The sequence below is a fragment of the Rhincodon typus genome, chromosome 13 (genome assembly GCF_021869965.1).
Source record: "Rhincodon typus isolate 14 chromosome 13, sRhiTyp1.1, whole genome shotgun sequence".
Classification (NCBI taxonomy): Eukaryota; Metazoa; Chordata; class Chondrichthyes; order Orectolobiformes; family Rhincodontidae; genus Rhincodon; species Rhincodon typus.
Window position 1 is genome coordinate 20,614,242 of NC_063344.1, and position 12,585 is coordinate 20,626,826.

Consider the following 12,585-nt stretch of genomic DNA (forward strand, 5'->3'; position numbering starts at 1 on the left):
TTGTGAATAACCTACCCTCTTTCCACACATTCCCTCCACCCCATTGTTTCCCATGCTTAACCTCCTTCATTGTCTCTATTGGCTAATCATTCATTCTTCACTCTCAGAAGTTTGGTTTATACAGCATGCTATGCCCCTAAGTTTGTGCACTGGCTTTGACAATTCCACTAAAACACAATAGGAGCTGGAGTAGACCCTACAGCCCCTGAAGCCAGCTCTGCTATTCAGTATAATCATGACTAATCATCTGAATCAACTCTACATTCCAGCTTGCTCCATCCCACCAGCCTTCACATTCAAAGGATCATCCACCGTCATTTCAGACAACTCCAGCAGAACGCCACCACCAAACACATCTTCCCCTCATTCCCCCATCTGCGTTTCGCAGGGATGTTCCCTCCAGGACACCTAGTCCATTCCTCAACCACCAACACCAACTTCCCGCGGCACCTTCCTATGTAAGTGCAGAATGTGCAACACCTTCCCCTTCACCTCCTCTCTACTCACCATCCAAAGGCTAAACAGACTTTCCAGGTGAAGCAGCATTTCACCTGTGCCACTCTGACCATGGGGAGGCAATGGCCTCATGGTATTGTCACTGGGCTGTTAACCCAGAGACCCAGATCATGTTCTGGGGACCCAGGTTCAAATCCTGCCACGGCAGATGGTGGAATTTGAATTCAATAAATATCTGGAATTAAGAGTCTAATCATGACCATGAATCCAATGTCGATTGTCAGGGAAAACCCATCCGGTTCACTAATGTCCTTTAGTGAAGGAAACTGCCATCCTTACCTGGTCTGGCCTACATGTGACTCCAGACCCACAGCAATGTGGTTGACTCTCAACTGCCCTCTGGGCAATTAGGGATGGGTAATAAATGCTGTCTAGCCAGTGACACCCTCATCCCATGAATGAATAAAGAAAAAAAAAATCTGTTACATTTGCTGCACCCAATGTGGCCTATTCTACATTGGAGAAACCAGATGCAGATTGGGCGACTGCTTTGCAGAATACTTCCGGCCCATGCGCAAGCATGACCCCGACCTTCCTGTAGCCGGTCATTTTAACACAGTGTCCTGCTCGCATGCCCACTTATCTGTCCTCGGCATGCTGCAGTGCTCCAGCGAAACACAGCGCAAACTGGAGGAACAACATCTCATCTTCAGACTAGGCACTTTACAACCTTCTGGACTTAATATTGCTTTCAGCATCTTTAGCACCACTCCCATCCTTCCATTCCTTTTAGCTTTACTTGTTGCATTCTTGTCACTATGTCCTCTTTCCCCTCCCCTCACTGCAACGGGACCGTCTGTTCTTTCCGGTCTGGCAGTTAGACGCACCGTTGTTCTGCCAGTCTCACATTCGATCACTTAATATGCACTATCAGCAGCCTCTCTCCTCCAGCACTCCACCCCCCCCACCCGCCACTAGTACCTCTATGTATTAGATACCCCAGATATGAGTAAATGACCTATCAAGGTCCAGTGATCATCCAAATTAATTGGAAATTCTTAACAATATGGACATCAGCCAAGTTTTATCCTCCACTCTCAGTCATTGCTATAAATATGTGATGTGCCTTAAGAATTACCAGTATCAGCGTTGAAGACTAGGTCTAAGTCTATACATTATTTTAATTATGTTTCTCAGATAGTTAAATGTGGGTCGTTGTCTAATTAAGTACTAGTGTCCCTACCTCAAGCTTTTATGCAGTGGTAGTGTACCTGCCAGAGGTTGGGGTTCACATCCCCATCTTGTCCAGTGGTGTGTCATAACATCTCTGATCAGGTTGATTAGAAAATATCTTGGAGCCTTCTTTAGATACACGGTGTGAGTTATTCACTGCACATATACTAGCCTTTGACCTGCTCTTGTAACCTCAGTAGTTATAAAGTTGGTAACAGCATGAATATTGATAGTGGGGAAGTTGCAAAATTGTGGGATATCAAGGAGCGACGGCTAGATTCTCCCATGTTTGGAATGGTCATTACCTGACTCTCGTGTGGATGGTTTGTTACTTGCCACCTGTTGGCCGAAGCCTTGATGTTGTCCAGGTATTGCTACATTTGGGACAGACCACTTCAGTATCTGAGGTGTAATAAATGGTGCTGAATATCATGCAATTATCAATGAGCATTCCTACTTCTGCCTTTATGACGGAGGGAAGTCATTTATGAAGCAACTGATAATGAATGTTCCTGGATGACTACCCTGAGTAACTCGTGACACCTGTGCCTGACATGTCTGAATGTCAGTAAACACAACCATCTTCCTTTGTGTTATATGGCTTCAACCAATGGAGTGCTTTTCCTTTGATTCCCATTAAATCCAGTGTCACTTTGTCTCTATGATGGCCCTATGGTGCTGCACTTAGTCAAACAATGTCTTGATGTCAAGCGGAGCCACTGTCACCTCATCTTGCGTGTTCAGCCCTCTTTCCATGATTGGATGAAGGCTGTAATAAGGGTAGGAGCTGAGTGGCCCTAGCAGAACCCAACCGAAGCGTCAGTGAGCAGGATATTCCTATGCAAGTGCTTCTTGATGCCACTGTCGATAACCCTTTCCTTTACTTTGGCTGATGATTGAGGGAAGGACATAAGGACATAAGGACTAGGAGCAGGAGTACGCCATCTGGCCCCTCGAGCCTATCTCGCCATTTAATAAGATCATGGCTGATCTTTTTGAGACTCAGCTCCACTTACCCGCCCACTCACCATAACCCTTAATTCCTTTACTGTTCAAAAATTTGTCTAGCCTTGCCTTAAAAACATTCAGCGAGGTAGCTTCAACTGCTTCACTGGGCAGGGAATTCCACAGATTCACAACCCTTTGGGTGAGGAAGTTCCTCCTGACCTCAGTCCTACATCTGCTTCCCTTTATTTTGAGGCGATGCCCTGTAGTCTTAGTTTCACCTGCTAGCAGAAACAACCTCCCTGCCTCCACCTTATCTGTTCCCTTCATAATCTTATATGTTTCTATAAGATCTCCCCTCATTCTTCTGAACTCCAATGAGTATAATCCCAGTCTACTCAGTCTCTCCTCATAATCCAACCCTCTCAACTCTGGAATCAACCGAGTGAATCTCCTCTGCACCCCCTCCAGTGCTAGTATATCCCTTCTCAAGTAAGGAGACCAAAACTGCACCTAGTACTCCAGGTGTGGCCTCAACAGGACCCTATAAGCTGCAGCATAGCCTCCATGTTTTTAAACCCCATCCCTCTAGCAATGACAGACAAAATTCAATTTGCCTTTTTAATTACCTGCTGCACCTGCAATCCTACTTTTAGTGATTCATTGTATCATTGACAAGATGCACTGCAAAAATACACTGTAAGGACTGCAGATGCTGGAAGCAGAGTCAATAAATGTGGAGTTGGAAGAGCCCAACAGGTCAGACATCATCTGAGGAGCAGGGAAGTCCACGTTTTGGGCTGAAACCCTTCATCTGGTCCTTTTACTGTTCATTGGGATCAGATGTTAATGATTAACATTTATCTGTCAGGTATTTTTTAAACTTTAAACAAGGCAGGCTGATTCTGATTGGTCAAGGCAATGCCCTCACAAGTGAACCAGATGGCTTTCACTTATTTTGCTGTTTTGAGGCAGGAGCAGTTTGAGAACTTGGTGAGAGCCATTTTCTGGTTATTGGCGTAACCTAGAAGGAGCTTCACTTTCTCCTACCTGAACAGTACTCTGATACTGTGCCAAAGTCAGAAATGTTATCAATTGTTCAGCAGTGACATCCTTTACTGAAACACAATTTGCATAAATGGAATTGTTGCCTTTATGTTGAAAACAGAATCGAATTTGCCTGATCATCAGTTTCTGGCAAAATGTTAATGGACTTTCTTCCTCCATATTCATGTCAGCTTATTTCAGCTCTGTCCATCAAGGCATGTGAAATGCTGGTTAGTTGGAAAAGAATGAATGAAGAAAACTTTTGTGTCTGAAGGCTAGACTTGACTGTGTAATTTAGGAAGAATGCAAGGTGTTTTTGTAAGATCTTCACTTCCAGGGAGATTCCAGATGGGTTTAATTTTGTCACTCAGCTGACTGAGTACATTTGCGTGCTAATGGCATGGGTTTTCCCAATAATAATGTATGAAGGGTTTTTCCTTGTCTCTTTCTGAGACTTTTGTGTGGTTTGCAAAAGAAGGGGAAAATAAGTTTCCACTTTTGTTTTAGTTTCAAATTCCACAACAGAGTAAAGGCTCCACTGCTGCCTTGAGGCTTATAAGGCCAGTTTGGTGTGATTTGTCCACATTCAATTTTACCAAATATCCCTTGCATTTATACTGTCAGGACTGTGTGCTGCATATGCATGCTGTTTGTATGCAAAGATTACCATGTGACAGTGTGTCCAGATTAATAACATTATAAATAGATGAGTTGACCATCCACCCAACTTCACTTTACTGCCCTTTCTTTGTATCCCTTGATTCCCTTACATTCCAATGTTCTGTCTGTTGTGAAATACTCAATGATTGAACATCATCCATAAACTTCTGGGGTAGAAAATTTCAGAGATTCACCACCCGCTGGGCAAGAAAGTTCTCCTCATCTCAGTCTTAAATACCCAACTTAGAGAAAAAAATTCTTCACATCTTAGTTTCTCACAGAACACCCTGAATGTGTGGAATTCTGTTCTAGAACATAGAACAGTACAGCACAGTACAGGCCCTTCGGCCCACGATAATGTGCCGAACTTTTACCCTAAACCTAAGGTCTATCTAACCTCCACCGCTACCTTATACTATCATCCATATGCCTATCTAATAGCTGCTTAAATGCCCCTAATGAGGCCGACTCCACTACCGTCTCCGGCAATACATTCCATGCGTTCTCCTAAGGAGTTATGGAGGTGTGATCACTGGAAGTATTTAAATTGGAGGGTAGGTAAATATTTGAAAATTGAAAAGTTGAGAATTATGAGGAGCTGGCATGAAAGAGTTGAAACCTGGGACCAGTCAGCAATTAAAAGTAGATAGGAAGGATATTTTGCAGACTAAAAGAAACGAGAGACTAGGCCAAAGATGTGCAGGCTAGGTGGATTGGCCATGCTAAATTGCCTGTAGTGTTCAGGGATGTGTAGGTGGGTTATAGGGGGATGGGTCTGGGTGGGATGCTCTGAGGGTTGGTGTGGACTTGTGGCTGAAGGGCCTGTTTCCACACTTTAGGGATTCTATGAAATATAGTTTAAAGACCTGACTTCATCCACAGTTGTGTGATTTTCCAGATCTCTGGTCCTAGCCTTATTCAGGTGGAGTCTGTCCCATTAGCCATGATGGTTGAGCAAGCTTAAGAGGTTGAAGTACCTACTCTTGCTCAGTTCATATATTGCTATGATCTTGCAGAATGGTGGGGCAGGCTTGATTGGGGAAAAGTCTTACTTCTGCTCCTATTTCTTATGTTATTATGACTACTATCCATTCCCCCCAAAAAAATCAGGATTCTTCAACTGGGGAAACAGCCAGTCAGCTTTTATTCTGTCAAGGCTTCTCAGAACCTATGTTCTCATAAGCTCAGCTTCCGTTGCACTAAACTCAAAGACCCACTGTACTAAATATCTACTCGTGGGACAGCCTCATCTAGGAATCAATCTGGTGAATCATTCTTGCTTTGTGAGAAGTACTGTCAAATATTTTGGATCACTGATGTTGTGTGACACTAATAGCAAGGATCAAACATCAAACCCATGTTTTCTTTTTCAGTGTGCCGGGAGTTTGCGGTTCGGGAAGATCATAGTCTGGCCCACAATCTTCAGGAGCAGGAAAGTAAGTACCATTAAAGCACTTCACACATCTCAGTGCGGGCTAAGAGGGATGAATCACTTCAATCAAAAATAAATCTATAAATAGCTGGTATCAGTAAACGTGACCATGTAGCTGTTGAATTGTTATAAAAACTGAACTAGTTCAGTAACATCTCCAAGTGGAACAAGATCACCCATTCTCAAATGGTATAGGTTTATAAATGATAGATATTTCCAAATCAGCCTGTTTGGGATGGTGTTACACGCCTTTGGAGCCAGTTAGGCTTGAACCCAGACCTCCTGGCTCAGAGATAAAGACATTATCATTATACCACAAGATCCTTCATTTATAAATGGTACCAGCTGAGCTCGAACTGCTTCCACATATGTTGAATTCCAGATGCTGAATGATAAGCAAGAGTTACTGTTCCTTGTGGTCAGGAGCTCTTGGACCATCTAGCATCCTAATAGCTAACTGAGATCGCATAAGATAGGAGAGGGCCATGTAATCTGTCAAGGCTGTTTGACCATTCGGTGAAGTCACAGCTGATGTTTGACCCAAATCAATGGATGAGCCTTTGTCCCATATCCTGCAATATCTTTGGTCAACAAAAATATTACCATTTCAGATATTGTATTTACAACTGACCCACCATCATAAATGGTTCGTGGAATAAAGTTCTAAACTTCTCCAACACTTGAGAAAGTAAAAATCTTCTAGGTGAAAACCAAATAGTGGTTATGTGAGGAGGTGCACACTTTTAATCCAGAATCCAGACTCGTGTTCTTGGGAATTGGGTTTGAATCATAATTATAGCCATGATGAAATTTGAATTCAATAAATATCAAGCCTAATAGCGACCATGTAACCAGTGCCAATTGTTGTTAAAACTCAGCTGGTTCACTGACGTCCTTTCGGGAAGGCCTGTCTTTACCCTGGCCTATATGTGAATCCAGACCCATAACAGTGTGAGATAACAAGGTGTAGAGCTGGACGAACACAGCAGGCCAAGCAGCAGCATAGGAGCAGGAAGGCTGACGTTTCGGGCCTAGACCCTTCATTAGAAAATGTATAACAGTGTGAGTTGCCCCTTAACTGCCCTCTGTGTAATTGAGGGCTGGCAATAAGTTCAGACCAAGTCAGCCCTGAACAAATAAGAAAACATAGATTCTGTTGCATACAAGAGCTGTACAGAATATTGTTCGAAAGTTTGTATATGAGGAACAGGGTCATTCATACCTTGACATGTCAGCTACTGTTGGGATGAGGCACTCAGCAATTTTTAAGAGAAAAATTTTGCAACACTCATTAAGATCTTTAAGATTGTTAGTGTCAGCGGTTGTTCTAATCTTGATGAACTACATTTTAAAGCCAGTATCTATATTTTCATTAAAGCAACCTCTTTATTTTTTTCCCCTCTGTGCTGCCACTGCTAAAACATTGGCTCATAATGGATACTTTTCTCAGGATTTTAGTTAACTTTGGCAACTCATTCATTGATGAATTGATTTTCATAATTCCGAAGTAGCCTCAACAGACTCTTTAATTGTGTGGTGGCGTTGCAACAAATCAGATTCACATCCATTTATGTAAATACAGTTTCCTGTCTGAATCACAGACAGGTGAAGGAACCATTCTTCCTCTCCCCTACTGAACTCAAGCTTGGTAGATACCGTTGTAATACCTCCATGTAAAATCAAAGAGAAAAGGTTCTGTAAATACTTGGCAGGTCCAGCAGCATCTGTGGGTAGGAACAGAGTTAACACTTCAAGTTGATGACCCTTCATCTAAACCAAATCTATGTTTTGATTGGTTAAGCTTGAGATGAAAGTTGAAGGTCCCTTCTTCTGGTCAGTACAGTACCTCACAGCGTGAACAAGTGGCTCAGTGAGTCTTTGAAGGATACCGTTTTATGTTTCTGCTGTGTTTTTGACTTAAAGTTGCAGCGATTCAGTGCTTTATATCTCAGACCTTCCAAACAGCAGAAACAGCTGCCTTTAGCTCAGCCTGTAATATAACACATTTAGACTTCACCTAACTCAGCTGAGGAATGATGTGGCTGATTCAGAAAATATCAGAACTGCACAGTGAGCAGGTAGTTTTATTTCTGATTCAGAAAACTCCATTCCCACAGCTGCTTGAATGCTGCTCATGCAGGTCTTAATCTGATGAAAGTAGTGTTGCTACACAAGTTATTGACCCCTGCAGAAACAATGTCGTCTCTGTTTAAAAAAAAACATACAAAGTTGTACCTGAGACTCTTGAAATTTCAAGACTGGCAGAAAAACCAAAGGGATAAAAAAGGTGTGGGCTTGTCTTTTAGCTCGTAGATAACCTGGAAGGTTACTGCCCAATTGCCAGAATATGGAACAGTGCACAGCAAGCAATTCCTTCACTGCAAGAAAGGTTAGCTCTTTCTAGGACCATGTCAGAGGTTGCTGAGTTCTGATTTACAATTAATTCTGTACAGCTTTGTTAATGCGGTGGGTAAAACATCCAGCTTTAGATCTATTTCTGGCCTTGGCTTGACATGACGTTTCAGAGTTGAATTTCACTAAAAACGGAACAAAATTTCCCCTCCACAGCACTGACTGTTCGTCTGTGAGGTGAACAGTATCAACCTGAAAGTCAGGACATGAAGGTAATAATTGGAGCAAAGTTTCACACTTAATGAGTATTTGTTTACATTGACACACCGTACAAATATTCACCCTAAACCACCAACAGCAGTTTTAGTCTGTTTCTAAGAGCACAAGTGAATCTCCAGTTAAAACTCATAACCTACACGCAGATATAATATACAAGGAGCAGATTGGTCCCACTTCAGCATTCATTGTTGAAGCTGGAGGATTTGATAAAGAATCAAACAGACCGGTGATAACATAGTGTGGAGCTGGAGGAACACAGCAGGCCAGGCAGCATCAGAGGAGCAGGAAAGCTGACGTTTCAGGTTAGGACCATTCTTCATTTTGTGAAGAAAGGTCCCGACCCAAAACGTCAGCTTTCCTGCTCCTCTGCTGCTGCCTGGCCGGCTGTGTTCCTCAGGCTCCACACTGTGTTATCACCGACTCCAGCATCGGCAGTTCTTACTATCTCAAACAGACCAGTGAGTTTGCAATGTCTTGAAATAATGTAGTATTTTGTAATTTGACTTGTTGTAACGTGTGGACTGCTTAAATGTTACAGAAGAACAGTTAAACTACTCTACTGAGAAGTTGCTTCAATTGTGCTGCTTTCTGGATTCTAGTGTCTACAAAAAGCAGTGTACATTGGAAGAGGATTAATAAATATTAAACACCCTTGGGTGGCTGTAGTTTAATTATCTTGGCAGAAGTGCCGGGAAATTTTGTGTTGGGTGTTATTTCATAAGTGAGGCCTTCAAAACTGAAGGCTCACATGGAGAGAGGACAAAATAAAGAACAAAACTTGGAAGCACCTATTTAAAGTTTACCACCTGGAAAAACAGTTATATCCTGAAGGTTGGGATTAGTGACTGAGGGACAAGTAACTGGGGTTGTGTGAGATCTAATCTTGAGCTTGACCGTGAGCTTTGTATTTCCTTCTCTAATCATATATATTTTTATTTCTCAACAGTAATTATTTTTAATGTAAAAAGTTTTGCACATGGTGACCTTCTGTCCCAGTTTTGTGTAAAAGGAATAAACTTCTAATTATCTGTCTCTTTAATTTTCCCTCCTTCCTCACCCTCTTTTGAATGTACTCCTCTGTGCCTTTAATGACGTTCCCTCCGCCACTTAGGACTTGTAGCCAGTATGAAACTTTGTTGCAATGACACACAAATTATTAAAGAACTGTGAGAAGAACAACTTTTTAATATAATTATGACAACTGTAACTGGGGTCTTATGTTAACCACTTCTGTATCTAAACTCCTGTCTTGAGTTGAGTTTTGATCATCCATGTGACCTCACACCCTTGTTTCCTGCATTCATGCTTAAACTTTTATATAAATTTGTTGCTAATGAATGCATAAACATCTTTGCTGCCTAATTAAAGCTAAACATCCTGTATTTAAATGTTGGAAGTGGTGCAGGGGTAAAGGTGAGCTCTAGTGGCCGAGAAAAGAACTGGAATTAATGACTGGTACTTCTGGCATTTATTGCCTACCACGAGAAAATGGTATGGGAGTTCTTGAATAAGTGATGCTGCTGAAGTGACACACTCAGTTGCAAGTTAAGAGTAACATCTCAGACTGGATCTGGAGTCACACAGCCGCCCAGCTAGGTAAGAATGGCAGGTGCCTTTTGCTAAAGAACATCAGTGAACCAGTTGAGTTTTTACAATTTTTCCGTGGCCTTGTCGTAACTTCTGGCAATGGCCTTTGTTTCCAGATATTCTTTAATTGAACTGAATTTCTGAAATTTATCAAAATGGGATTTGATTTTCAAACTCTGGATTATTAATCGAGACCTCTGAATTATAAGTCCAGTAACATATCTATTTTCCTGTTATACCCAATAGCCACATGGAAGTCTCTTTGATGTTGAAAGGAAATTACTGAAAGGAAGATTTGTATGTTGTGCATAGAGGACAAGTCCAGACCATTGTTTCTGTTTTTGTTCCTTATTCATTCACAGGATGAGGGAGTTGCTGGCTAGGCCAGCATATGTTGCCCATCCTTCACTGTGGCCCCATGGAGCTGGCCTTCTGATGCTGCAGTACCCCTGTGTAGCTGGCACTCCCTTAGAGCTGAATCTCTGTGTGGTGTCCCCCTGCAGGCTGTGGCATCCTGTGAATCTGTTACACCTCTGGTGCTGGCATTCCTGGTGCAGTGCCCCCACAAATATTGCATTGTATATACACATGTTGTATCAGAGCGCAGTGCATGTGTAACTAATTTTCTGCCATTCTCTTCTAGTTGAGCATCATTTGGCTTCCAATGTACAAAGAAACCGTTTGGTACAGAATGACCTGCAAATGGCCAAGAAGCTGCAAGAGGAGGAGAATAAGAAAGCCCAAATCCGTCTTCAGAAACAGCAGCGAGAGATGTAGGCACTGGAATTTACTTAAATTATAAAATCTGGCTGAACGGTAAAGGCAGAACCAACTCTGATCGACGAAATTGGGAGAGTGAGAATGAGAGGAATCAAATGGGCTGAGGAATACAAGTTTTCATCTTGAACATCTGTTGATTGTCAGAGGGGCAATTAATGAGAGAGGCAGTACCCTTCTGCCTCCTTAACCATCCCTGTCTTTCTCTCTTCTGTATATCTGCTCCAGATTCCCTACTTCCTGATGTGGATTAAGGAGCTTGTAGGAACATTCTGGGCAGTAAAGACTAATCAAGTCGATATTTACATTCTTATTCCGAATATTTGCAGGAACCCAAATGGTGCGGGGCAACTGTACTAGCATGCTAGTGCATTTTATGGAGGGAGGTGAATTTCTTTCAGCTTGGGTATTTTGTTAGGACAGTGTTCATACAGGGAGGAGTATATATTTTTTAAACTTACCCTGGATTGGGTTTAAAAGAAAAGGTAATTGTTGCTGTTTGAGTGGATCAGCTCTAATCTGAAGCATTGAGTTTAGTTGTAGCTGCAATCACAGGAAGTTTTTTTTAATATTTGTTCTTGGAATATGTTCAGTCCTGGAAGGCAGGCATCTATAGTACTTTCTTATATGACCTCAAGAAAGTGAAAGGTTCACACCTCATGGGCCAAGTATGTCCCTGATTGCCCAGAGGACAGTTAAGATTCAACCACATTTGTGTCTGCAATTGCCTGTAGGCCAAACTCAGCAGGGAAGGCAGATTTCCTTCCCTAAAGGACATTAATGAACTATTTGGGGTTTTTACAACAAGGTAAAAGGTTTTTCCCAGGGTAGGGAAGCCAAAAACTAGAGGGCATAGGTTTAAGGTGGGAGGGGAAAGATTTTAAAAGGAACCCAAGGGGCAATGTTTTCACACAGAGGGTGGTGTATGTATGGAATGAGCTGCCAGAGGAAGTGGTGGAGGCTGATACAATTACAACATTTAAAAGGCATCTGGATGGCTACATGAATAGGAAGAGTTTAGAGGAATACAGACCAAATGCTGGCAAATGGGACTAGATTAATTTAGGATATCCGGTCAGCATGGATGAGTTGGATGGAAGCACCTGTTTCCGTGCTGTACAACTCTGACTCTATAATCAACAGTGGTTGCAAGTTCACTATGAGGTTAACTGTTTGTTCCAAATATTTATTGAAATCAAATTTCAGTATCTGTCTTGATGGGATTCAAATCCATATCCTTGAAATGTTAGCCTAGGGTTCGGGATTACTAGTCCAATGACATTGCAGCTACTCCATGCCTCATCGGCAGTGATGTTGGTGATCAAGCCATAGAACAAAATGACAAGGTAAGGGCATAGAAACTGACCTATAAATAGAGTTGGGGAAGGAATATTGGTTCTGGGTCTAATTACCCTTTCCATTCCTCTCTGCTGGTATCTTGTTCAAAACAAAGTTAACAGAAGTGCTGTTTTATTTTAGATTGTATCTGGCTGATGCACAGGATAACCAGTTATAATTGTGTTAATTCATAAATCAAGGGCTGGAATAGGCTTTCTGCAAAGGGGCATTGAGAGTTAAGGAGATATGAGAAAGGCTGTTTCATCAACCTTGTTGTGTATCAAACAACCTTTTCCAACGTGTTTTGTTGGGTTCCCTATGGGGAAAAGAGAACTTTTGAAAAGGTCTGATCTCCATCAAAATTCCCAATTTGTTCTGGCATTCTTCTTTCTCATATTCTGGTGGCATTTGCCCTGGAGTGTCATTATGTCATTATGTACTGAGTTTTGATTCAATGTTTCATGCTCAGCTGACGCGTG

The 12,585-nt window shown here is 42.1% G+C and overlaps 1 protein-coding gene across 3 annotated transcripts in view; it reads left to right on the top strand.

The window, feature by feature from the left end:
* ccdc50a (coiled-coil domain containing 50a) overlaps positions 1-12,585 on the top strand; it is an 89,231-nt gene that overhangs the window by 34,741 nt on the left and 41,905 nt on the right. For 2 of the 3 annotated variants that reach the window (XM_048604362.1, XM_048604364.1), the window contains exons 2-3: positions 5,715-5,777; positions 10,635-10,764. In XM_048604362.1, the coding sequence (XP_048460319.1) occupies positions 5,715-5,777; positions 10,635-10,764 (193 nt within the window). Of the gene's footprint in view, positions 1-5,714; positions 5,778-8,353; positions 8,398-10,634; positions 10,765-12,585 lie in introns of those variants that run through there. The other variant, XM_048604365.1, reaches the window with a different exon arrangement.